Source organism: Balaenoptera ricei, chromosome 2 (assembly GCF_028023285.1).
Source record: "Balaenoptera ricei isolate mBalRic1 chromosome 2, mBalRic1.hap2, whole genome shotgun sequence".
Lineage (NCBI taxonomy): Eukaryota > Metazoa > Chordata > Mammalia > Artiodactyla > Balaenopteridae > Balaenoptera > Balaenoptera ricei.
The window spans coordinates 133,600,711-133,628,536 of record NC_082640.1 but is presented as its reverse complement, the minus strand read 5'-3'; the positions used below and the strand labels follow the sequence as shown (position 1 = coordinate 133,628,536).

The 27,826-nt window shown below is 34.2% G+C and overlaps 1 protein-coding gene across 3 annotated transcripts in view; it reads right to left on the bottom strand.

Moving 5' to 3' along the window:
* TOGARAM1 (TOG array regulator of axonemal microtubules 1) overlaps positions 1-27,826 on the bottom strand; it is a 76,658-nt gene that overhangs the window by 27,165 nt on the left and 21,667 nt on the right. For all 3 annotated transcript variants that reach the window (XM_059914152.1, XM_059914151.1, XM_059914150.1), the window contains exons 4-11: positions 25,357-25,662; positions 23,799-24,061; positions 21,570-21,802; positions 18,854-18,954; positions 15,034-15,186; positions 4,536-4,634; positions 2,352-2,524; positions 1,721-1,865 (exon numbers count right to left, since the gene is read on the bottom strand). In XM_059914152.1, the coding sequence (XP_059770135.1) occupies positions 1,721-1,865; positions 2,352-2,524; positions 4,536-4,634; positions 15,034-15,186; positions 18,854-18,954; positions 21,570-21,802; positions 23,799-24,061; positions 25,357-25,662 (1,473 nt within the window). The remainder of the gene's footprint in view (positions 1-1,720; positions 1,866-2,351; positions 2,525-4,535; positions 4,635-15,033; positions 15,187-18,853; positions 18,955-21,569; positions 21,803-23,798; positions 24,062-25,356; positions 25,663-27,826) is intronic.

The window sequence follows — 27,826 nt, the reverse complement described above, 5'->3', positions numbered from 1 at the left end:
GCAGTGCTGCCCAAACTAAGGGTTTTTTGTTTAAATGTCCCCTCCTGAAGCCTGCTACTTTTATAAAATACAATAAAAGTGTTGTGGCAAGTCTCTAAAAGGTTACTCTCACTTTTTGTAGTTATCTTGTAAGCATATTCTTCTGTTCAAAATATAAGCATGATTTCGAGGAAGCACTCTCCTTATACTGCTTAGAAATAAAATCTGCAAAGCCCATATTATAGGCGAGAAAAATCACAAAATTCATTGATGTCTCCAGCAAGAATGAATATGAAACAATTTATGATTTGTTACTCTTTGTATTATTTGCTACTATTTGTACTTCTATTCCTACTGTTAACTACTGACTTAGGTAAGAAGTTTTGTGGGTTTTTCTCCCCCTAGATTCTATGACAGTAATAATTAGTGAAACTATTTAAGAATGCTGAAAATAGGCTTAAATGTCACAAATGCCTAGATTTTACTGGTACTCAGGGCTGTGTTTAACCAGTAATTTTACAGGCCAACACCTCTCATCAGGCATACTCTCAATAATTACTAACTTTGAGGATACAGAATTTTTAAAACGTTTTCTACACTTCCTGCATTATTAAAAGAAATACAAGCTAGGAAGAACTGCAAACATTCATCTAGTTCAATTCTCTTTTATATTTATCTTTGGGAGAGGTTAAGTATGTTGTCTAAGATCACATTTATAAATTTACGTTTTCTATACTTCTTGGGTTTTTTGTTCACACCTGGACTTCAGACCCAACATCAATTTAAGAAATGTTCGTTATAGTTCATACAGTTTATTCCTTAGAAAAAAAATAATAACAAAAATAATAAGCAGTAATTTTTACTGTTTATTATAGTTCACACAATTTTTCATTTCAATTTCTGATTTTCCTAGCTGCTACTATACCTAAGACCTATTCAATATTTTTAAAAATAGCACAGGAAACATGGAGCTTAATCTTGACCAGGTATAGCACCTATTAAGTACTCAATGACTAGCTGAATAAATGATAAATGCAATGATTTTTTATCATGATCTAATACACCAGCTTCACAATCTCAGTTACCTTAGCTATAAAATGGAATACTACCCTCAGTGAAACAAGAATATTTGCAGGGAACAAGGACGAGATCTTTGAGATAATCTGGACCTTTCAGATAGTTTAGATATTTTACATGGCCAGAAAATAGAGGCCTGTTTTCAGGTCACACAGCTAATTAAAAGGCAGAACTAATACTAAAGAAGCCAGGTCTGTCTACTGACTCCTACTGGTTTAGTGTTCTCTCCATCACAAAATGCACTGAACCACATGTGGTATCTTCAACTTAAATAAGCATTTGTGACATTACTCCCTATATTTAAACATATCTTACCTGAATCTGAAAACACTAAAGATGGTGACCTTTTTAAACTGGCCTCTTTTTTCCAATGGAGGGCTGAAGGCAATATTTTCTAAAGGAGAACTCTCATTTTTTTGATATTCCCACCTCATCCCCCAAAATATTTAAGTCTAGAAGGGAGAAAAACAATCAATCAGCTTCCTTTTTATAAGAAACAATATTTATTACAATAGTTAGAAGTTACCGGGTCTTTCAAATTTCAGTGTTATAGTTCAACATATTCCACTATTAGCCATATATCAACCTCAGTTAAACTATAGTACATTAGTTTTAGAATACTACGAGTTAAATAAAACCACAGAAAATGTTAAATTCCACTTACTTTCAGATGCCATTTTTTCAGTTCCTGTATGTTTCATTCGTTCCCAAGGATTCTTCTCACAATCTTTAACGTCAAAAAGTTCTTTTTCCTCTTTTCTCTTTTGTCTCATCTTGTCATAAGTAGATTTTGAAATAGAAACTTTAATCTGCATGAAAAAGTTGAAATATCTGAAATCATTCAGGGAGTTTGACAGTTAAAATAACTATCTTCATCTTAGACAACTGTAAGCTATACAAAATAAACTATACATTTCTTAGTCCTTATTTCAGTAATTCTAAAACTGAGTAGAATTACCTAGTGCTAATCTCCAACTAAATTTGTGCCTCAAGATACTAGTTTGTTACTCCCTGGGGATATCCTAGGAAATTGTTGAATATATACATACACATACATATATGTATATAAAGTACATGTAGAGTATAAAGTATACTAGCTACTTTACGCCAGAATGACAACATATTTGGTGGGAAAGGAGAATAATCTATCATTTAAATGATTAAAGTTCAGGAATTTCAATTACACTGAGATTTTAAAAATTTTAATCAAAACACTTTCACTACCCCAAATCTGATATACACAAAACAATGATGCATCATTGAATTTATCCTAATAATTAGTAAAATAACCTTACATCTTTTTCATTCTCAACATCAACACGTGATGGAATACTCTGCTGGACTGCTCTTCCATAAATCCCTGATGGTGGTTCAGTAATTTTAACTGAAAACGTATCCCCATTTTCCACAGAAGATATCACTGATTGGCTGCAGGTTGCTGGTGCTGGGACTGGACTTCCAAATACCCCTGAAAGCAACCAACCATCAAACTGTCATTAAGTATTTATGTGATGTTACTCTGGACAGCAAAGTTTTAAGACAAGGCTCTTGTCTTCAAGAAGTATACGATATAGTTAATAAGAAAAACATGTTAAATAATCACAAAATATAAAAACACTCTAACAGGATGATAATATAAGAGGTACCACAAGATATTTCATGATAATATCAAATGAGAACACCGTATTGTAAGTTCTGAGTTCACAAGAAAGAAAGGTTGGGTGAGCTGGGGGTTTAAGATGGTTTCAAAGAGCAAGGATTTAAGCTGGGATTGGAAGACACAAAGAATTTGGATAGACAAGTGAGGAAGGAGGGGAGGACGTCCTATGAGATGGGATGCTCATAAGCAGAGCTGAACAAGTAGAAAGCATGTATGTGGAGTGAATAAGTTTGGTTGGGCACAAGGCAAACAGAGGAAAAACAGAAAACAAGTTTACAATGGTAGGTTGGAGCCAATCTGAGGAGGGTCTTTTTTTTTATTATATATATATTTTTAAAATTTATTTATTTAATTTATTTATTTTTGGCTGCGTTGGGTCTTTGTTGTTGCATGTGGGCTTTCTCTAGCTGCGGCGAGCGGGGGCTACTCTTCGTTGCGGTGTGTGGGCTTCTCATTGCGGTGGCTTCTCTTGCTGCGAAGCACGGGCTCTAGGTGCGCAGGCTTCAGTAGTTGTGGCACACGGGCTCAGTAGTTGTGGCTCGTGGGCTCTAGAGTGCAAGCTCAGTAGTTGTGGTGCATGGGCTTAGGTGCTCTGCAGCATGTAGGATCTTCCTGGACCAGGGCTTGAACCCGTGTCCCCTGCGTTGGCAGGCGGATTCTTAACCACTGTGCCACCAGGGAAGCCCTAAGGAGGGTTTTAAATTAACTTAATAAGACTCTATCAAGCAACGAACTTAGGAAAGCTTTCTGAGCATTTCATTCTATTTACCAAAAATAAGATGTACACCCTCGATGTCTATCATCATATTCTAGTTTTTCAACTAGAATTGAAATTAAAATTAAACTTAAATTAAATTTTAAGGGCTTCCCTGGTGGCGCAGTGGTTGAGAATCTGCCTGCCAATGCAGGGGACACGGGTTTGAGTCCTGGTCTGGGAAGATCCCATATGCCACAGAGCAACTGGGCCCGTGAGCCACAACTACTGAGCCTGCGCGTCTGGAGCCTGTGCTCCGCAACGAGAGAGGCCGCGATAGTGCGAGGCCCGCGCACCACGATGAAGAGTGGCCCCCGCTTGGCGCAATTAGAGAAAGCCCTCACACAGAAACGAAGACCCAACACAGCTAAAAATAAATTAATTAATTTAAAAAAAATTAAAAAGTGCTTTAAATTAAATTTTAAGTTAAATTAATTTAAATTTAATTTAATTAAAAAATTAAAAAGGAATCTAGTTGGGTTGTGTTAATGAACTTGATGGGGAAATCCTTTCACAATGTATATGGATATCAAATCATCACACTGTACACTTTAAATATCTTACAATTTTATTTGTCAATTATACCTCAATAAAGTTGGGGGAAAAAAAACACTAGTTTTAAAGGATATTTGCAAATATGCTGTTCAAAGGTTTCCTAACCCCCCTAAAATATATGATATTAATTAAGATTTGTCTAGTCTTTGCATGGGAGACAATACAATTATATTAATTTATATTGGTGACAAAGTCGATCAATAAGGACTACTATTTGAATTTAAACTGTGGTAAAATGGTCTAAGCTATCCTAAAAGTGTCTTAGAAGTACCTAAACTGCACCTGTCACATAATACATCTCTGAAAATTACTGACATGAATTTACCATTGTTTCATCAGAGGATAGAAATGTCATGTTACGTATTCACTTTTAATTCTTTCAATTTAACAATTTTTTAAAAAGAAAGTTCTATTCAACACCTGAATCACACTCTTCTCTATTCTTTATTGATATGCTTTGCTTATATGTGAAGAACATATTCAATTAAAAGCTAAAAAACTTTGAAATACCTTTTCCAACAACTACTACTGAGTCTTCTGATAAGGTTTTTGTAGACATAAAGTCGAAACTGGAAATTTGGTGGAAATTTGATGATGACCCTGTAAATCCTAAAGAAACAAAAAAACCCACATTAAAAAATACATACTTATATAGTATTTTAGGATATCGTAACACGGTCTTTTAAAACTGAAAACCAACTTCATACAAAGAATTCACAATTTATATATTTACGCATGTTCATTAACTCAATAAATATTTATAATTAGAATACCTGGTTTGCCCATTGTGTATTCTTGCCTCCTTTGTCATAGATTAATTGACTGTAGGTGTGTGGGTTTACTTCTGAGCTCTCTATTCTGTTCCATTGATCTATATGTCTTTTTTTGTGCAAATACCATGCTGTTTTGATTACTGTAGCTTTGCAGTATTGTTTGAAGTCTCGAAGGGATATGCCTCCAGCTTTGTTCTTTTTTCCTCAGGATTGCTTTGGCAATTCTGGGTGTTTTGTGGTTCCATATAAATTTTAGTATTATTGTTCTAGTTCTGTGATAAATGCCGTGCGTATTTTGATAGGGATCACATTAACTCTGTATAGTTTGCTTTGGGTAGTATGGACTTTTAAACAACATTAACTCTTCCAATCCAAGAGCACGGGATAGCTTTCCATTTCTTAAAATCATCATCAATTTCCTTTATCAATGTTTTAGAGTCTTCGGCATATAGGTCTTTCACTCATTTCATTTCTTCATTTTGCCACATCATGAGGCATGTGGGATCTTAGGTCCCTGCCCAGGGATTGAACTCATGCCCCCTGCATTGGGAGTGTGGAGTCTTAACCACTGAACCACCAGGGAAGTCCTGGTACTATTTTTTTTTTTGGATGTGATTTTAAATGGGATTTTTTTTTTAACCTTCTCTTTCTGATATTTCATTGTTAGTGTAAAGAAATGTAACAGATTTCTGTATATTAATCTTGTATCCTGCTACCATGCTGAATTCATCTATTAGTTCTAATAATTTTTGTGTGGAGTTTTTAGGGGTCTCTATATAGAGTATCATGTCATCTGCCAATAGGGACAGTTTTACCATCTCCCTTCCGATTTTGATACCTTTTGTTTCTTTTTCTTGTCTGATTGCTTCCAATACTATGCTCAATAGAAGTGGTGAGAGCAGGTATCCTTGTCTTGTTCCTGAATTTAGTGGGAAGGCTTTTAGCTTTTCACCATTGAGTATTATGTTGGCTGTGGGTTTGTTGTAAATGGCTTTTGAGATATGTTCCCTCTATACCCACTTGGGTGAGAGTTTTTACCATGGATGGATGTTGAATTTTATCAAATGCTTTTTCTGCATCTATTGAGATGATCATATGGCTTCCTGTTGATGTAGTATTGATATATCACATTGATTGATTTATTATGATGAACCATCCTTGTGACCCTAAAATGAATCCAACTTGATCGTGATGTATGATCCATTTTACGTATTGTTGGATTCAGTTTGCTAATATTTTGGAAAGTTTTTTTTTGATTGATTGATTGATTTGGCTGTGTTGGGTCTTAGTTGTGGCACGCAGGATCTTCATTGCGGCACGCGGGATCTTTCGTTGCGGCACGCAGGCTCTAGAGTGCGCAGGCTCAGTAGCTGCGGCACAAAGGCTCTCTAGTTGTGGCGCATGGGCTCCAGAGTGCGCGGGCTCAGCAGTTGTGGCATGCAGGCTCTCTAGTTGTGGCACATGGGCTCTAGACTGTGTGGGCTCAGTAGCTGCGGCGCACGGGCTTAGCTGCCCTGCAGCATGTGGGAACTTAGTTCCCTGACCAGGGATCAAACCCACGTCCCCTGCATTAGAAGGTGGATTCTTAACCACTGGACCAAATCAAAAAATATTTGCTAATATTTTGTTGAGGATTTGTACATCTATGTTTATGAAACATATTGGTCTGTAATTTTCTTTCTTTTTTCTTTTCTTAATGTCTGTCTGGTTTTGGTATCAGGGTGACGGTGGCTTCATAGAATGAATTTGGGAGTGTTCCCTCCTCTTCAATCCTTTGGAATAGTTTGAGAAGGATACGTGTAAGGTCTTGTATGTTTGGTAGAATTTCCCAGTGAAGCTGTCTGGTCCTAGATTTTTGCTTGCAGAGAGCTTTTTTAAGTACAGATTCTATTTCACTTCTAGTGAACAGTCTGTTCAAAATATGTTTCTTCTTGACTAAATTTTGGCAGGCTGTATATTTCTAAAAATTTGTCTAATTTGTTGGCATATAACTCTTCATAGTATTCTCTCATGACTTTTTGTATTTCTGTGGTATCAGTTGTTATTTCTCTTTACTTTCTTACGTTTTTTCGGGGTCCTCTCTCTTTTCTTCTTGGTGAACCTGGTTAGAGGTTTGTCAATTTTGTTTATCTTAAAAACAAACAAACAAACCAGCTCTTGGTTTTATTGATCTTTTTATTTTTTTTTGATCTCTATTTATTTCCTCTCTGATATTTATTTCCTTCCTTCTGCTGACTTTGGGTTTTGTTTGTCCTTCTTCTTCTAGTTCTTTTAGGTGGTAGGTTAGGTTGTTTATTTGAGATTTTTCTTGTTTCTTGAGGAATGTCTGTTTTGCTATAAACTTTCCTCTTAGAAATGCTTTTGCTGTATCCCATAGATTTTGTAAAGTTGTATTTTCATTGTCACTTGTCTTGAGGTATTTTCTGATTTTCTCCTTGGTTTCATCGTTCACCCACTGGTTTTTTAGTACCATGTTTTTAGTACCATATCCATGTGATGGGTTTTTTTCTTATTTTTCTTTCTGTGGCTGATTTCTACAGTTTCATACCATTGTGGTTAGAAAAGATGCTTGAAATAATTTCTATCCTCCTAAATTTGTTGAGGCTTGTTTGGTGACCTAGTATGTCATCTATTGCAGAGAATGTTCCATGGGCACTTGAAAAGAATGTGTATTCTGGGTTTTTTCAATGTAGTGTCCTATAGATGTCAATTAAGTCCAACTGGTCTATTGCATCACTTAGGATCTCTGTTCCCTTATTGACTTTCTGTCTGGAAGATCTGTCCATTGATGTCAGTGGGGTGTTAAAGTCTTCTAGTATTATTGTATTCCCGTCAGTTTCTCTCTTCATGTCTGTTAGTATTTGTTTTATATAGTGTATTTAGGTGCTCCTATACTGAGTGCATATATGTTAATGAGAATAATATCCTCTTCTTGTATTGATCCTTTTATCATGATATAATGTCCTTCTTTGTCTTTCTTTATGAACTTTGTTTTAAAGTCTATTTTGTCTTTAGAAAATGGACTTGAGGACATGGGGTGGGAGGGCAAACCTGGGGTGAAGTGAGAACAGCATCGACATACATACACTACTGAATGTGAAATAGTTGGCTGGTGGGAAGCAGCAGCATAGCACAGGGAGATCGGCTCGGTGCTATGCGATGACCTAGAGGGGTGGGATAGGGAGGATGGGAGGGAGGCTCATGAGGGAGGGGATATGGGGACATATGTATGCATATGGCTGATTCACTTTACTGTGCAGCAGAAACTAACACAGTATTGTGAAGCAATTATACTCCAACAAAGATTTATTAAAAAAAGAAAAAAAAAGTCTATTTTGTCTGATATGAGTATTGCTACTCCCACTTTCTTGTTATTTCCATTTGCATAAAATATCTTTTTCCATCCCCTCACTTTCAATCTGTGTGCGTCCTTTGCCCTAAGGTGAGTCTCTTGTAGGCAGCATATTGCAGGTTCTTGTTTTTTTATCCAATCTGCCATTCAGTGTCTTTTGATCGGAGTATTTAGTCCATTGATATTTAAAGTGATTATTAATAGGTATGTACTTATTGCCATTTTAAACCTTGTTTCCCAGTTGATTCTGTAGTTCTTCTTTGTTCATTTCTTCTTTTTGTTTTTCCTTTTGTGGTTTGATGATTGTGTATTATGTTAGAGTTCCTTTCTTTTTGGTTTTTGTGAATCTATGTATGTTTTTGATTTGTGTGATAAACTTGCTGGGTAGAGTATCCTAGGTTGCAGGTTTTCCCCTTTCAGGACTTTGAATATATCATGCCACTCCCTTGTGGACTGCAAAGTTTCTGCAGAGAAATCAGCTGATAGCCTTATGGGGGTTCCCTTGTAACTGACTCTTTGACTCTTTGTTTTTCTCTTGCTGTCTTAAGAATCCTCTCCTTAACTTTTTCCATGTTAATTATGATATGTCTTGGTGTGGGTGTTTGGATTCATCTTGTTTGGGACCCTCTGTGTTTCCTGTACCTGGATATCTGTTTCCTTCTCTATGTTTGAGAAGTTCTCAGTCTCTTCAGCAAGTGGTGTTGGAAAAGCTGGACAGCTACATGTAAATTAATGAAATTAGAACACTACCTCACACCATATTCAAAAATAAACCCACAAAAACCTAAATGTAAGATATGACACCATAAAACTTCTAGAACAGTACACAGGCAAAACATTCTCAAACATAAATTGTACTAATGTTTTCTTAGATCAGTCTCCCAAGGCAAAAGAAATAAAAGCAAAAATAAACAAATGGGACCTAATCAAACTTAAAAGCTTTTGCATAGCAAAGGAAACCATAAACAAGATGAAAAGACAACCTAGGGAATCAGAGGAAATATTTGCAATTGATGTGACCAACAAGGGTTAATATCCAAAATATACAAATAGCTCATAAAATTCAGTATCAGAAAAACAAACTCAAAAAATGGGCAGAAGACCTAAACAGACATGTCTCCAAAGAAGACATACAGATGGCCAATGGGCACATGAAAAGATGCTCAACATTGCTAAGCATTAGAGAAATGCAAATCAAAATCACAACGAGGTACCGGTCAAAATGGCTACCATCAAAAAGTCTACAAATAATAAATACTGGAGAGGAGGTGGAGAAAAGAGAACCCTTGTACATTGTTGGTGGGACTGTAAATTGGTGCAACCACGATGGAAAACACTATTACATGATCCGGCAATTCCGCTCCTGGGTATATATCCAGAAAAAAATGAAAACACTACTTTGAAAAGATACATGCACCCCAGTGTTCACTGCAGCACTATTTACAATAGTCAAGACATGGAAAAAACACAAGTGCCCATCAACAGATGACTGGTTTAAGAAGATGTGATGTATATGTATATATTATATATATATAATATATGTATACATACATACATATATACACATACACAATGGAATACTACTCAGCCATAAAAAAGAATGAAATATTGCCATTTGCAGCACCATGGATTGATCTAGAGAATATCATACTAAGTAAGTCAGAAAGAGAAAGACAAATATTATATGCTATCACTATATGTGGAATATAAAAAATAATATAAATGAATTCATATACAAAACAGAAACAGACTCACAGACATAGAAAACAAACTTCTGGTTACCAAATGGAAATGGGAGGGAAGGGAGGAATAAACTAGGAGTATGGGATTAACATATACACACTACTATACATAAAATAGATAAGCAACAAGGATTTACTTTATAGCACAGGGAACTATATTCAATATCTTGTAATAACCTATAATGGAAAATAATCTGAAAAATATATATATATAATTGAATCACTTTGCTATATATCTAAAACTAATACAATATTGTAAATTAACTATATTTCAATTAAAAAAAAGAAACCTAGTTCAGACCAGGCACTAGAGAGAAAAGAAACCTTTAAACACTTAAGGAGTTTATACATGCCAAGGTTAAGAGTGGGAAAGACGGGACTTCCCTGGTGGTGCAGTGGTTAAGAATCCTCCTGCCAATGCAGGGGCCATGAGTTTGAGCCCTGGTCCAGGAAGATCCCACATGCCACAGAGCAACTAAGCCCATGTGCCACAACTACGGAGCCTGCACTCTAGAGTCCGCGAGCCACAGCTACTGAGCCCACGTGCCACAATTACTGAAGCCCGCATGCCTAGAGCTCATGCTCTGCAACAAGAGAAGCCACTGCAATGAGAAGCCCATGCACCGCAACAAAGGGTAGCCCCCACTCGCCAAAACTAGAGAAAGCCCAAGCGCAACAACGAAGACCTGACACAGCCAAAAAAAAAAAAAGAGTGGAAAAGATATAAAAGAAAATAATCACCACATGATAATCAACCAACAAAAGGATAACTTTGAAGAAAAGCTTCTAACCCTCAGGAATAGATCAAGTCAATTTTACAGCAATCTGTACTTTCCTAGGTTAACTTCCAGCTCAGTTTGTGATTATTTATTTAATTATCCTCTCTCCTACTAGACTGTAAGCTCTATGGGGATAGGACCTATGTCTAGTTTTGATTATCATTCTTTTCCAGAGACCGTCAGTACAGTGCTTGGCACATAGTAGGTGCTCAATAAATGTTAGATGAATGTTATAAGGCAGAAAAAATGGAAAGCAAAATATAATTAATTTAGGGTCAACTGACAGAAACATCAGGTAGCCCCAAAAAGTGTTTGGTGACAAAGAGAAAAAAATCTCAGTAAATGGAACAATTTGCTCCACAATAGTTCACAAACATAAAATCTATACATAAACTATTAAGAGATGATTGATAATTAGACAAATCTCATGAGAAAACACATAAAAAACATATTTAAGTAGTTTAATTTCATTTATAAAAGAGGCTGACATAACACCATTTTTTGGTTTTTTTTTTTTTTACCTTAACAAAACAAAGCTTTATTTTTCAATCATATAATATTCGTTCTTGAAACAGGGGGGAGGTTCTGCTCCATATAATCCTTACTCAAGGACCAGGGTTCATCACCTAGAACATCATAATCATAGTAGCAGGAGGAAGATGGAAAAAGAGAATTATGAACCTGTTCTAAAGCCCTTCTACCCACATGTCACTTCTGATTACGTTTCATTGGTTAAAGAAACTCATGTGATCATCTAACTGCAAAGGATCAGAGAAGTGTATTCCTGCTGATTAGCCAAAAGGAGAACTGGAAATAATTAATGAGCAGCGATCATAACATCATTTTTAATGTTACTTTTACTTTTTACCCTACAGTTTCTTCTAAGCAAAGAATTACTGAAAGAAATATCGCTCAAATCTCAATTCTAACATATAAAGAAAAAATATGCTTAAAGATTTTTTGCATATGAACTATCCTTATATAATCTTTTTTTGTTGTTATTTCTGTCCCATTCATTCAAACAGAGAAAGAGAAAATATTAACTCATGGAATCTAGTTTGCTAACACTCCAAGCATCCATCTTAATCACTTTCTCAAATCATTAATTGGGGCTCCAGGATAATATGCTAGAATATGGGCAGGTTCAAAGGGATAACCAGCAGAGGAAAGGAAGAAGAGGTGGTTCTGAGAGCTAATCCTAAAAAAGTCTGAAGTTTCTTGTAAAAGGAATCCATTCACATTTGCCACTCATTGCCAATATTTCTTTTGGAAGTCTTTTTTATTCCTTTCAGCATTGCACTCAATGTTTACTTTAACCTGATTATTTGAGGATGCAAGTTTTGTCTGATCGTGCCCAAGGCCACACTATTAGTTTTGGTTGGCTCATCACCACTCCATTCATTTAACATGTGGCATGAACACCACTATATACAAAACATAATAGGGATATAAAGATGACAGTATCTTAACTTTAGCTTATACTACTCCAGACCAGAAACATGGGGAAAGCTTCCTAAAGAAATGGCTTTTAGCCAGTATTCAAAAAACAGACATGATCTGGACACATTAAGATTAGGAAAGGGCATCAATGCAGACTGTACATACAAACCAAGAAAACTTCTAGTATTAAGAATTCTAGAGCGTTGGGCATGAAAAGAAGTATAGTAAAAGGTAATGCAAGAAAGGTAAGCTGAGGCAAGATTATTAAGGGTCTTAAAAATTATGCTACAGAGTAGGAAATTTATTCTGTGAAAACCACTCAAGGTTTTGAGTATGGAAGAGAAAGATAATTCTGGAAGAGTATATAGCCTTAATTAAAAAGAACTGAAAATAAGTGACAAAATGTCTTATCATAAAGCTACTGTAATTATCCAGGGAAGAAGTAATGAAAGCCCAAATTAAACTGAAAAGAATTGGTAGGATTGGTCACTGCCTGAACTTGGAGGATAAGGAGAAGTAGAAAAGATGACTCTAAAGTTTTAAGTCTCCGTAACTGGGAAAATGGTAATGCTGCTAATAAAAATAGATAAAAAAGGAGGAGGAGCAGGTCCAGAAAGGAAGGTAAGTTTGGTTTTGAACATGTTTATTCTTGTTGGCCAGATAGACCTAGTATATGTTTGGTTTAGAGTTGGAAGTGTGAGTGTGAAGTAATTTTCTGGAGTAGAATTAACTATTGATCAAAGATACAAATATTTTTATGATTCTGTCGTCCAAAACAAAAAAAGCCACTGGAAGTAAATGATCATATTCAGCAATTATTTAAAAACAATTAAATTATATTACCTTTAGGAAGAAAAGTATTTTTGCATTTGATTTTTTTATATAAGAAATAAAATATGTAAGTAAATATGAAAAAACCCTGTCATCCTCTTTTGTAAAAACAATGGACAAATGATCTCTCCTAAAAAGAACAGATACTATGAATTATATTAAGGATAAAATTTTAAGAAATTTACCAAAAAAACAAAAAACAGCAAAAAAACACAAGAGGTTTCTAATCAAGTTCCCTCTTACTGAATTTGTATTAGCTCCACAAAAAATATACATGTCTAAAATGCCTGATTACTTGCACATGTATGACTTAAGGTGACCAGAAACAAGAGAAGTTGACCTTATGATAACCAAGATTGCTACACACAAAAAAATGACAGCTCCTTACATTTGCTGGTAGGCCACAACGCTTAAATACAGGTGACTTCTATTTACTCTATTGAAATATTTATACCCTTCAAAATCACTCCCTCTTTGTTTTTTGACCCACCTCCTAGAATAACAAAAATAAAAACAAAAATAAACAAATGGGACCTAATGAAACTTAAAAGCTTTTGCACAGCAAAGAAAACCATAAATGAGATGAAAAGACAACTCTCAGAATGGGAGAAAATATTTGCAAATGAAGCAACTGACAATGGATTAATCTCCAAAAATATACAAACAGTTCATGCAGCTCAATATCAAAAAAACAATAAATGCTGGAGAGGGTGTGGAGAAAAGGGAACCCCTTGCACTGTTGGTGGGAATGTAAATTGATACAGCCACTATGGAGAACACTATGGAGGTTCCTTTAAAAACTAAAAATAGAGCTACCATATGATCCAGCAATCCCACTCCTGGGCATATATCTGGAGAAAACTATAACTCGAAAAGATACATGCACCCCAATGTTCACTGCAGCATTATTTACAATAGCCAGGACATGGAAGCAACCTAAATGTCCATTGACAGATTAATGGATAAAGAAGATGCGGTATATATATATATACAATGGAATATACTCAGCCATAAAAAAGGAACAAAATTGAGTTATCTGTAGTGAGGTGGATGGACCTAGAGTCTGTCATACAGAGTGAAGTAAGTCAGAAAGAGAAAAACAAATACCGTATATTAATGCATATATGTGGAATCTAGAAAAATGGTACAGATTAACCTATTTGCAGGGCAGGAATAGACACGCAGACGTACAGAATGGACGTGTGGACACGGGAGAGGGAGGAAGGGGTGGTGGGATGAATTGGGAGATTGGGATTGACATATATACACTACCATGTGTAAAACAGATAGCTAGTGGGAACCTGCTGTATAGCACAGGGAGCTCAGCTTGGTGCTCTGTGGCGACCTAGATGGGTGGGAGGGAGGTCCAAGAGGAAGGGGATATATGTATACATACAGCTGATTCACTTCATTGTACAGGAGAAACTAACACAACATTGTAAAGCAACTATACCCCAAGAGTAAAAAACAACAACAACAACATAACAAAATCACTTCCTCTTTACCCTGAGGAAAAAATTTTAAATGCAGCTGTAATAGGATCTCTGAAAAAAACAGAGCAGTCACAGAAGTGCTGCTTGCAACTAAGTTAAAAAAAAAAAAAAAGGAATGTAAATTATTAACAATGGTTAGTGATAACAAAGAGGCTTCCCAGGTTCTACCACAGGGAAATTATATTCCTGTTTCCACAGTTTTACTCCATAGTTACAACCTAAGTAGGCATCTGGGAGTCTTTTGTTCACATGATTTCTCCGTCGCATTTTAATGGTAAAATGTCTTGTAAAAAATGAGTGTGTGTGTCTGTATGTGTGTGTATGCGTGTGTGTATCCTGGGGGTAAAGGTCAGCAGGGAAACCCTAGTTTTAACCTCTTGGGTAATAGCTTCCCTGCATTGGCTCCTCAGACAAAACCATAAATTAATATGTGAACCTATGTGTTCTCCTATTGGGCAAAATTATTCAAACAACAACACAGCAGCAGAAGGGTAAGAAGAAAAATCTCAAAACTGAGAAACCTCAGTTAATTTTTCTTTATTGGCATGCTTACAGAGAGACACTGAATCTTAAAAATGAACTTATGAAATTTACTAACCTTTTGTATGCTTATAATGTCTTGGGTGTTCCTTATTTTGTATTTTTAAAACACTAGGTGAAATGTCATGTGACCTATCATCTTCAAAATCACCACATCCAAACCCATAGTTCACACGTTGACCAATTATGCTTACATTGGATGTTGTAATCCCTATAAAATAAATAAAATACATAAAAATATTCATTTGAATGATGTAATACCATAGGTACATATCTCACCTCTAAATCTATCTTGGCTTCTAACCTTTTAAAAAGGTTCAATAACATAATATTAAAAATTATAACATTACAGTAATTTTTTAAAGTTTTATCTTATTTTAAATTTTTATAATACTTTTTTACCTTACTAGCAGATCAGAACATTTATTATAAGGCATACTATCACATTTTATAAAAGAGGCTTTAAAATTACAATGAAATACAAAATTCAATGTTTGAAAGAGATAATCAAACACATATATTTTTAAAACATGACAGGCATTTAATGTTTAAACATCATCTTACGCTTTACAGCAAAACAGAATTTTTTTAAATCTAGAATTTTTAAACTGCTTCCTGAGAGAGGCCTATATTTTCCATTTCTCTCTTTTCTCCCACTCTCATGGTCTGGCTTGTGAGGCAATAAACTGTATAGGAAAGGAGCTCAGAATCTGAAATTATGCTTCCTGGCTTTAAATCATAGCACTGCCACTTAAATTGCTGACAGAAGCTGGTCAAGACACTTAACCTTATTTGTAAAATGGGGATGATAGTAGTAGCTCTTCCAGAACCTCTGTGAGGACTGAATGAAGAAAATGTAAAGGGGTTAGTACAGGGACTAGTGTACCATAAATATACAAATGTTATATTCCTAGTTAAAAATAAAACAAATCAAACCCTAATGTAGGCCTCCTTTTAATAAATACCTAAAATTTTAATCTATATTTGAATGTTTAAACTGAACACCCTATACTAATACTTTGCAGCTGTTAAAACCACAAAACTACTAAATGGAAAATCCTAGGCAATATATATTTAAGTCACCATCCATTTTTATGTATAGCTGCCATGTAAACCATTAAGTAATAACAATAAAATATAATTTGTTTTTAATACTGTTGAGGGTATTTTAATAAAAACAGGACAGCAGGGAGACGAGGTGCCTGGTGGCCGCTGGGCTAGAGAGTACTGCAGAGTATAGGGCACTAAGTCAGATTCATTGAGAAAGATTTAAAAAATATCTGCTATTAAATGACAGAGACCTTCTGGGAGTAACATGGATATCTTTCTAAATTCTTCTTAATTTTAATAGTTAATTCATAAAGTAAGCCTCATAAAGATATTGGCTTTGGATGGAAATGCTTTCTACTAATAGTTGATACTAACGTAAAGCTACAGGAAAATAGTTTGCTAAAACAACATTCAGGAAATTCAGCACAATGTGCTATAGTAGGTTGTAGTGGAATCTATGTGGAAATCTTTATTGGAAATGCTGATGTGAAGGCAGAATGAATTTATAATTTTTATGTGATTATTTTTGTTTTTATCTTCAGGTAGTCCTTATTCTGAGCATTATCATTTTTATGTTTCACCAATTAAACAACAATAAACTTGTAGAAATCACTTGCTTACTGAAAACAAACAAACCCTATCCCAAATAAACAAAAAATGTAAACCCAAATTTATAAAATCCTAAACCATTAGCAACTTAACATTTTGGAAGCATATTAAATTTAACCAAGAATATCTTACAATAAATACCATAATAGTGTTTCTAAAACTTGATCCTAGAAATACCTAACTTATTTGTTAAAAATGCAGATTTCTAACTCTGAAGATTGATTCAGTAGGTATAAGGTGAGGCCCCAAAACCCATATGTTATATGCATTCCTAGTGATTCCTAGGATTAGGCAAGTTTGAGAAACACTGACTATTAAACAAGTTTGGGAAACATGGAACATCGCATACAGAAGCGAGTATTACTGTAACACCTATCACTCCACTAAAATTTAAATGACTCACAAGGTCATACAACTAGGGTCAGAGGGAAACTCAAATCTCGGTTTTCTAAATCTGCCCTTTTCTAATTCCAAGAATATTCTTCCAAAAGAGGGTTCCATTTTTATAAATTAGATACAATCTGGCAACAAAGTGTCTCTTCAAACTTATACAATTATTTTTAAAGTAATAAATAATTTATTAGGATAATCAGCCTTAAAAAAGAATTAAAGAATAAGTTTATGTATTGTATTTCTTTGGGTCTTCCCCTTTAGGAGAACAAATACATACCAAGTGCCCACTATGTACTAGGTGCTTTATATATGTTATATACTTAGATCTTCACTACCCTTCTCAAGGTTTACATCATCAGATGAGGGAACTAGTTTCAAAGCAATTAAGTAACTTGCACAGAGCAAGAATATGATTATTAAAATATCAAACTGGGATTCCAGCTGGGGTCTTTCAGACTCCAAGGCACATATACATTGCCTTCCTGTGCCTAGTAGAATAACTATCTCTTAGTCTAACACACAAGCTTTGTGGAAGCCAGTATACCAGACACACATAGTTGAGTTGGGCTTTTATAATTATGACAGGCACTTGTTGGCAATCAGGGGTGAATAATCTCTGGGGATCAAGAATCTGAAAGTCCAAAAAAGTAAAATAATTGCAATACCACTATAAAAATGTCAGTGCAAAATGTAATGATATTACAAAAGAGGTAATAACAATTTTATTTGTGAATTGGGAAGGCTTCCCAAAGAAAGCAACTGAGTTGTTTTCACAGCTGAATGGGGTGTGGTGTGGATTTCAGAGTTCATCCAGAAGAAACAGTATGTGCAACTGCAAAGAGATAGGAAATGGTACTGAAGGTGGTCTGATTTAAATGGATCACAACATACAAAGCAGGAAATGAAAATGAAGCTGGAGATGTCTGCACGGCTCTGATCAAAGAAGAATGCTCTGAATAAATTTAGGCTGGGCAATATAGTCAGTTTTGCATTATGGGAAAGGGATTGTAAGTGGACGAGACTGAAGCTGGAGAGAAATGTTAGGCGGCTAGGTAAAAAATGAGTAAGAGTGATAGTGGGAATTAAAAAGAGATGAAATTAAGATATATTTAGGAGGAAGAAATTTAAAATCTTAGCAAACAGTTAGATACACACACAGCTTTTTAGGAGAGTAATTATAAGGTAAACCTTAAGGTTGTTATGACTTTCACAATGAGATCATGCGAAAATAAATATCATATCCCAACTTGCTACAATTAATTCATAATTCAATAGTTTTACAAATCATAAAGAACATATAGTTCCCATCCTAAATTGATCAGAATTCAAATATTTTTCTAATTTATTACCTATACCTGAATCTATTTTCTAAGAACTGCTGTTATAAATTAGTGATTTCCAGGTTAGTTTGCAAAATGCTTAACACAAGATAGTTACACTAGTTAGATATTATTTGTAAAAGAAATTGTCTTTTGTGGCCCCCGGTGGTTTCTAAACTATGCTGCACTTTAGAATCACCTAGAGAGTTCTCAAAAACTTTGATGGCCAGGTCACATTCTGTATCAATTAAATCAAAATGTCCTGGTGTGGGAGCCAGAACGGGTAACTTATGGGTTTAAAGGGGTATCAATTATTCAGGTAAGTATTTTTTCTTCCAAGAATAATAAGTATTCTTGCCAAAATGGCCTTTTAAGGAGTTAAAAAGATGGTTAGCCTTAATTAGTAATTATAAAAATTCTAAATCTAAAATACATTTTCCATCATTTTTTAATCATTTAAAAATCATACTTTCTATAAAACATATTTATAAAACAGTCATAGAATACCTGCACTGGGGCTTTGTTCAGCTACCTGAGAGTTCTTATTCTTTGCAGAAGAAAGTCTTGTTAGACAATGTTTTGATCCAAATGTTGGAAATATGTCTGACCTACAATGAAACAAAGTAATTTCAATAAACATTGAAGATCTAGAGCTATTCAGCATTCTTATATCAAACATTCTCTATACTTTAATTAACTCACTAAACTTTGATAGTGAGGCAGCAACAAGTATGATAAACTATGGCTAAGAATATTTCTTATTGGTATTCCTATTTCACCTTTTGAACTTCCAACCTTTTCAACATATGGTCAATCCTTAATTATTCAGGAGAGGATTACCAAAGGAAATGAAGACACTTCAATTTGTGCTGTTTAATCTTTCTTTGGGTAAGGGGAAAAAAAAAACCTGACCCAAAGACAGTCCATTCCAGAACTAAGCCAAATGATTCTAATCATCTAGTATATTATCTACCTTCATATATAATATAAAAATAGGGACTTAATAATATTATAAGTAAGAGATCAGCAACAAGTGAGTTTTAGCAAATGCCGCTTTCTTCGTGGACTATTTTTTGCTATACTTTCTTGACTTCATAAAGGCCTACAGGCCTTGTTCCACAAAGAAAGTAAACTGAAGAATATTAAGTCTGTACATAAAGGGAACTGTTTAAAATCAGTAAGAGCTAAAATGCCAATAAGTCAGTGATGCATATTATTAAGAAGAGATTTTACAAAGGAGTACAATTCTTAGTAGTTGGGTAGGCATATTTGTTAATTGGCCTAGTGAGAAATCAATGTTAAATATTTTAAAAGAGTAATTTCTCTAGACTAGATGACTGTCAATTTACATTTATATTGAGTGTATTTGACTTAGATGAAAGAAAATACTTCAGTCTCTAGAAAAGTGGTTCTCAATGATTTTTCCTTCCCAACCCACGTAAGGATGAAAGCCCTGCAGAAGTAGTAGTGACTTTCTTTGGCCATGATTCTTAAGGCAGGATGTAAGCTGGTTGAGAATAATTGCTCTTAAACTAATAAAATAAAATGTGGAAATGCTAAATTCATTAAAGATAATTCAGGCCATAAATGAGGGTATACTGAACTCTTTTCTCAAGGAGTTCAATATCTGAAGAGAATAACTCTATGAAACAATATTGCGAATAGTGAATTCTAAATGTTGTATCAACAATATAAAATGAACTTTTCTTCCCAGTTGCGTTCCAGATTACTTACAGAACCTTGAAACTGTAAGAGTATGTAACATAAAATTTCACATTCATGTAAGATAAAGGAAAAACTTTAGGTCTAAGAGATAAATGTATATATTTTAAATGTCTGGTAACTTAATGTAAACATAATTACTTCACCAGCCCACGTAGCCATTCCAAATTCATTTTGTAAATATATTGCATTATTCTACATAGGTAATTACAACAAAGGAATTTCCAGTAAGAAAAAATTTCCAACTGCAAAATAAGCTGCTGTTTCAGCTAAAAAATGTGGGGAAGGAAATCATGGAATGAGACAAACCTCTCACAATGGGACACAAAAATTTGGTTTAATTCTATGAACTGCTGAAATAAAACACCCTTTTACATTAATGTTCACAGAACATCATCTCTCCTTGGATTATGTAATCTCTACCTATTAGAGGTTCTAGTTCACTTAAGTAAAAATAATTTAAATTTAATTTTAAATATTTACCTCTATATGTAAACATGGTATGGATAAAATCAAAGGAAAATGAAATTAAACAGACTGACAACACCAAAGGTTAATTAGGATGTAAAACAACTGGAACTCTCATACATTGCTGACAGGAGTATAAAATTGCACAAGCATCTTAGAAAACTGCTTAGCACTTATTTAAAAAGTTAAATGTCCATCTACCCAAGACCTAGTAATTCTACTCCTAGGTTTTTGTCTAAAATAAAGAGGAATACACCTGAAACTAACACAACATTGCAAATCAACTATAGTCCAATATAAAATAAAAAATAAAAATTTAAAAATAAATAAAATAAAATACAATAAAGAGGGAAAGGATTCCCCAAAATTCTAGAATAGGGTCACAGAGATTTTCAGAAATCAAGGTAGGATCACTGTTTAAGATTTAAACGTTATTGAGGTAACCTGGAAGAGTTTGTCGAATTGCTATGCTGTCAGTATGGGGTGACCAGGACTCTAATTCTAGCACTGCTGCGGTAAGGAAACTACTGAGAGGGCTGCAAAAGCTACTGCATGGAGTCCTAAACTCCCACAAGATAATGGAATAACAAAATATAAGAAATAGTTGGGTAATGGCTGGGTGGAATTTATCCATTGATTAGAGGAAATTGGTGCTGAGTTTTAAACGAAAATTATTAAACGAAAACAGCAATATCAGCTATTGGTCAATCGCCAAAGAGTCAATGATACAGAAAAGAGCTAAAGGACAAGTAATATTAGGATAAATCTTAGATAGGCATAAGAATAAGTGGGGCTTTGAGACTAGAATTTATATTAATTTAGTTGGGGTTGTGTTCTGTCTCTCCACCACCACCCCAAACCAAAGCCAACCAAGGTAATATCTGTAAATTTTCTGTTGTCTTTTAAATGTATTTCAACGTTTCAAAAACTAGAAAATGGTCTTAAAGTTTTTTTTTTTTTTAAATATGATATTAGAGCTTCAGACTACAAATTACAGATCAGAATTCATTTAACATGTCAAAAAATAAAATACATTATTCTCTTCCCCTGGGGAGTTGTCGACAGAGAAGAAGTCAAAGATTCTTGGCTGTAAACTCCACTTTCACTGTAAAAGCTGATGTTTGGAGAGGAAGATCGAGATGGAGAGTCCACAGTCAAGTCGAGCTTAATTGCAGAATCAGGGCTTTCAAGATCAGAAGTACTGCCACTCAGTTTTGCTCTTTTCTTAGCTGCACTATTACGAAGGGACCTAAGAGAGCTCTGCATCTAAAAAAAATTAAAACAATTAACTTTACAAAATAATTATATAAGTAAAAGTTATCCTTAGATTTCAAACTCCAATAACTATACCTAGCTAGCCACTCTTCAATCCAATACTAACAAGATGGATGTTAACATATTTGTACATAGTATAAATACAGATTTCATCACTCAGGTATTTATTTATAAACAACCTCCTAGGTTATAATTTCCTTAAGAGGAAGGATCTCAAGATATTATTCACCATGGTATTTCCAGCACTGGGTACAATGACCAATATATTGTAAAAATTCATTCACAGGTGAATCACTGAATCAGATGGTAGCACAGTTGAAGTCACAGAGGTCCATCTAACCTTAGGTCAATAGTGTGCTGATGTGGCTATTTAGAAGTTCTATGAGAAGGTCAGCAAAAAGTAATCAGCTTTCTAAATTTGAAGTTTACATCAAGCTTGCCAGTGTTAGAGTTCAGAGAATAATAGATCATTGTATGTAACTTCTGAAGACAAGTATTTATAGAAATGCAGAGTAGAAATCTTTATCACATATATATTAAGTTTGGGAATAGAGCCTTGAACAAATTAAGGAACTCAGAAATATACATAAGCTGTGTTTTGCTTACATTTTGATTATAACAATTGTAATAGTTGATTCAATAGTACAGCCACTTGCCTAGTAAATCCTTGGAAGGTTGAATATCCAAAAACATTAGTATCTACCTATATTTACTAATAATTATAAAAAAGAAATTACCCTTTCAATTACCCACTAAAAGGACTATTTTTAAGTTATCATAAAAAACAATATGTAGGATCAGATGAAATTTATGAGTTACACAGGAAAATGCCTCTTCTGTAAGTTTGTTTCCTGTAAATAAATTCCCTTCATAGTACCACTGGACTATAACTGCAAAAACAAAAGCAAAAAGAAAAAAAACAAGAAAAGATTTTACAAGCAATTAGAAGCTGGAATGACTAATTAATTCATTAAGAACCAATTTTGATTCTTTATAAGTTAGTTTTACACATGCTTAATGTTAAAGAAGTGCTTTTTAAATGAATATGCATTAATTTTTTTTGAGCAAACTATCAGTACATGATGCCTTACATCTTAAAAACAGGCTAAAATAAGACCACAAAATATCATCATTGGGTGTTTCAGTTTACATATTTAATGTAAAACACTTTTCAACCTGACATCAGGCAAACTGAAATGATAAAAAGGAAGCATCTGTGGAAATAGTGCTCTGAATCTAAAGTAACATAGCAGCCACATCCCTCCTCTGGCATAATTAATATGCGGAGTTATCATATTGGCAATACATTTTTATAGTATAAATGGAGTGATCTAGGATTCAAAGATGAAAATACAATATGATGTCAATTTCATAAAGATAAATAAACTTGCACGTATGCACAAGGGACATGCCCAAGAATGTTTACTGCAGCATAGTTTGCAATAGCAAAAGACTAGAAATAAGCCAAAATCAATTATATGAATACATTATAAATATATCAAAATACTACTGTATCAATATAAAAAGTACATAAATACATAAAACACAAACTAATGGTAACAGTGGTGCCTCTGGTGAAGAGGAAAGAGAAACTGGATTATGGAGGGAACTATGTTATGTTTCATTTATTAAAAAAGTAGGAAACAAATACGACAAATTGTTCATTTGGGAGGGGTTAGTGCATGCGTATATTGCTATATTATCTGTACTTTTAATTTGAAAAGGAATAATATATGCACAGAATACTGGAAGGAAAGACATTAGAGTGATAATGATAAATTATTCTGGGTAGTGGAATTTGGTGTGATGAATTTTCTTCTTAATACTTCACTATAGTTTCCACGTTTTCTATTGTGAACATAAAATATTTTTACAAATAAGACATCATGTTATGGGATAAAAAGTACTTGATTTTTCCTTAAATTACAACTATTATTTATAGACAATTACAAGCATTTAAAAATTACTGAAAATATTTGGTTCTAACCTCTTCTTGATCCAAATCTTTATCCCTGATATTTAATTCTGAAAGATCAATTGAAAGACTATCTTTTTCACTCTTCCAAATGTCATCTGGCTCTTTCTTTTTGGGTCCCACTGTGCTTAAATCAGCTTTATCAGGCAAAAGGCTGATACCCCGTGGTATGGGAGGTACAGGCTTGGTCCCATTTAAGCCTCGTCGGGAAGATGGTGATCTCACCAAGGCAGGTGTAAGTTGAATTGGAGAAGGTTTCTCTTGAGAATTTTCTCCTGCATGAAAAAGACATATTGTACTCTTTTTTTTTTTTCAACTTCAAGTTGAAAAACAGTAATCAATAGCATTAAAATCACAAGTGTTTAGAATTAGGTGTTTTTAAATTAAAAGGCACATTATATTTTACTAGAAATAAAGATTGCTACTTAAGATGAGATAAAAATATCAGTGTCCCCTAACAAATATAACAAAAATGGACCACCCAAAATCCTTTCATATCAAATAAAAATATTATATACCAAGTGAATCTTTTTTTTTTTTTTTCGGCTGCGCCGCATGGCTTGTGACATCTTAATTCCCTGACCAAGGATTGCGCCCGCGCCCTTGGCAGTGAAAGCACGGAGTCCTAACCACTGGACCTCCAGGGAATTCCGTGAAATTTCTTCATACACATCATCATGTTTAATACTTGTAAAGTCCGTAATAAGCTAGAAGGGTTAATTATCTGGCTTGATATAACTATGCAAGCAACACTTGAATGACTACTACGTGCAAAGCAGTAATACTGGGCACTAGGGAGAACAAGTTGAATAATGTCTCAGCTTTCAATACAATATCTGATTTTGGAGGAAAGACAAATACAGAAATAAATTAAAGAAGAGAATGAAGACTCAGTGCTAAGAGAAAGTAATAAAATCGGCTGACTATGCAATAAATTGACCTTATGGTTATAAACTGGAACATTTGTGTTGTAGGATAGTTTAAAGGTGAAATATCTGACCTCAGGGGCTAGGGATAGGAAAGCATTTGGGACATGGGGCTTGCCTTTAATAGACTTTTTATTTTGAGACTGACTCTGTCTTAAATAAGCTAACATGCTAATTTTATGATTTTGGAGTGGGCTATTGTTAAGAAGAGAATATTTTAGTTAATAACAAGTAGTAGAAAAACCATCAAAATAATTGTAACAGAGAGTAAATAGTCAGTAAATGTTGTATAAATACTAGACATTACAGTAAATATATGAATGATATTTTATATTTGTAAAGCTAAAACTTGTTAGTAGGCTCTCAGGCTGTTCATGTTCATGTACATTATAAAGCATTATTATTTGTTTAGTTCCGAAAAAGGATTTTGAAGTGGCAATATAAGAAAAAAAAGAAATGAGAATTTCAATTAAATTTTATATTACACATTTGATCTATTTAACATTCTGTTAAATATTTTCTTAAATATTTACTAATTCAGAGAAATAAAATGCAATTTACCAGCTTTTAAAGATCTAACAACCCGAACTTCAAAGTAATTATTCGAACATATAAATAAATTTGAACAAAGTATTAATTTTTACCATCATGTATACCTGTAGGATCAGACGACTTTTGGCTGACAAGCTTTTTTTGCGGACTTGGCTTTGAAACTCCTTCAAAGCTTTTAAGAGGCCAGGAATTTGAGAAATTAACGGAATTATCTTGGGACTTCTTTGGAGATACAGTAAGAGACGTGTGCTGTGGACTAGTTCGAGGTGATGAGAGAGGATAGGATGGAAGAATGAAGCCTCCTGAACTTGGATTTGGACGAGAGTATGATGAAGTACGTTCTCTCTGACTACCAAATGTTTGCTGTGTCTTACTGCCAAAATTTAGGCTAGCATAAACTGTAATAAAACAAAAGAGAATGTAATTTATTTATACACATCTTCTAAGAGTTTAAAGTTTTTTTGCTTTTCACATTCAGGTTTTTAATCCCATCTGGCATTTATATTTTTGTACGATGTGAGGTAAAGACCTAATTTAACTTTCTACTATATAGATAGTCCAGTTTTCCCAGTGCCACTTTTTGAGCCACGCATTGTTTCTCTTTCATCTATAAATCTCCCATATGTATATTTAGGTCTATTCTTAGGTGCTTCTTATTGGTTGCCTTAGTCTTTTTGTCTCTTCTTGCACTAGCACCACAATGTTTTATTTATCATCACGCTGATAGGATGAGTCTCCTTCCATTTTTTTTCCAGTTTTATTGAGAGATGGTTGACATACATTACTGTATAAGTTTAAGGCACACACCATGATGGTTTGAGATATATATATATATATATATATATATATATACACATTGTGAAATGATTACCAAAATAGGTTCAGCTAACATCTACCTTCTGACATGGATACAATAAAAAGAAGAGAAAAAAGGAAAAAAAAAATTTCTCTTTGTGATGAGAACACTTAGGATTTATTCTCGTAACAACTTTTATGTATGCCACACAGCAGTGTTAACTGTAGTAATCATGTTGTCTCCTTCCATTTTGATCTTCTTTAGAATTATCTAGGCCATTCTTGGTCCTCCATTCTTTCATATGAATTTCAGGATTAGCCTGTCAGGTTCCATAAAAGATCCTGTTGAGATTTTGACAGAAATGACACTGAGTCTCCTTGTTTAAAAATATAGGATCTCTTTTAATTTATTCAGGCCTTCTTTTATGTCTCTCAAAAAAGTAGTTTAGTTTTCATAATAAATGGTATGCAAATCTTCTGTTAGATTTCCAGATACTTACACATTCTGTTGATACTGTAATCTTTCTTAAAAACTACATTTTCTGAACGTTGCTGGTGTCTGGGAGCTTTATTGACCTTTCCTTTCAGGTTTTATATTTGGCAAACTTGCTAAATTATTTATTATTTTAATAGTTTTCTGTATATCCTTTTGGATTTTCTACATAGATAATTAATCCAATAATGGTAATAATGATAATGATGAAGACTATGACAATGATGAGAGCTAATATTTATTGAGCTAATGTTTATGTGCCAGGTGGTGTTCCAAGTACTTTATATGTATTAACTAATTTAATCCTCACAACAATTTTGTGGTGTTGGTACTATCCTTATTTTATAGATTAAAAAAATGACAGAGTAAATTGCTAAAAATCACACACTAGGAAATTATGAAGCTGGGATATGAACTCAGGCACTCTGGCTCCCAAGCCTGTGCTTTTAACCACTACATTGTACCATGTTTTATCTGCTTAGAAAGGTATAATCTCACCAAGACTGAACCAGGAAGAAATAGAAAATATGAACAGACCAATTACCAGTACTGAAATTGAATCAGTAGTTTTAAAACTCCCAACAAACAAAACTCTGGTACCAGATGGCTTCACAGGTGAGTTCTATCAATTCACCTATCCTCAAACTATTCCACAAAATTACAGAGGAAGGAACACTGCCAAACTCATTCTCTGAGGACAGCATCACGCTGATACCAAAACCAGACAAAGATGCCACAAAAAAAGAAAATTGCAGGCCAATATCACTGATGAACATAGATGTAAAAATCCTCAACAAAACACTAGCAAACAAAGTCCAACAATACATTAAAAGGATCCTACACCATGTTCAAGTGGGATTTATGCCAGGAATGCAAGGACTTTTCAATATCTGCAAATCAATCAATGTGATATGCCACATTAACAAATTGAAGAATAAAAACCTTATGATCATAGCAGTAGATGCAGAAACAGCTCTTGATAAAATTCAACATCCACTTATGATAAAACCTCTCCAGAAAGTGGGCATAGAGGAAACATACCTCAACCTAATGAAGGCCACATATGACAAACCCACAGCTAACATACTCAGTGGCAAAAAGCTGAAAGTATTTCCTAAGATCAGGAACAAGACACGGATGCCCACTCTTGCCACGTTTATTCAACACAGTTTTCAAAGTCCTAGCCACAGCCATCAGAGAAGAAAAAGAAATAAAAAGAATCCAAATTGGAAAGGAAGAATTAAAACTGTCACTGTTTGCAGATGACATGATAC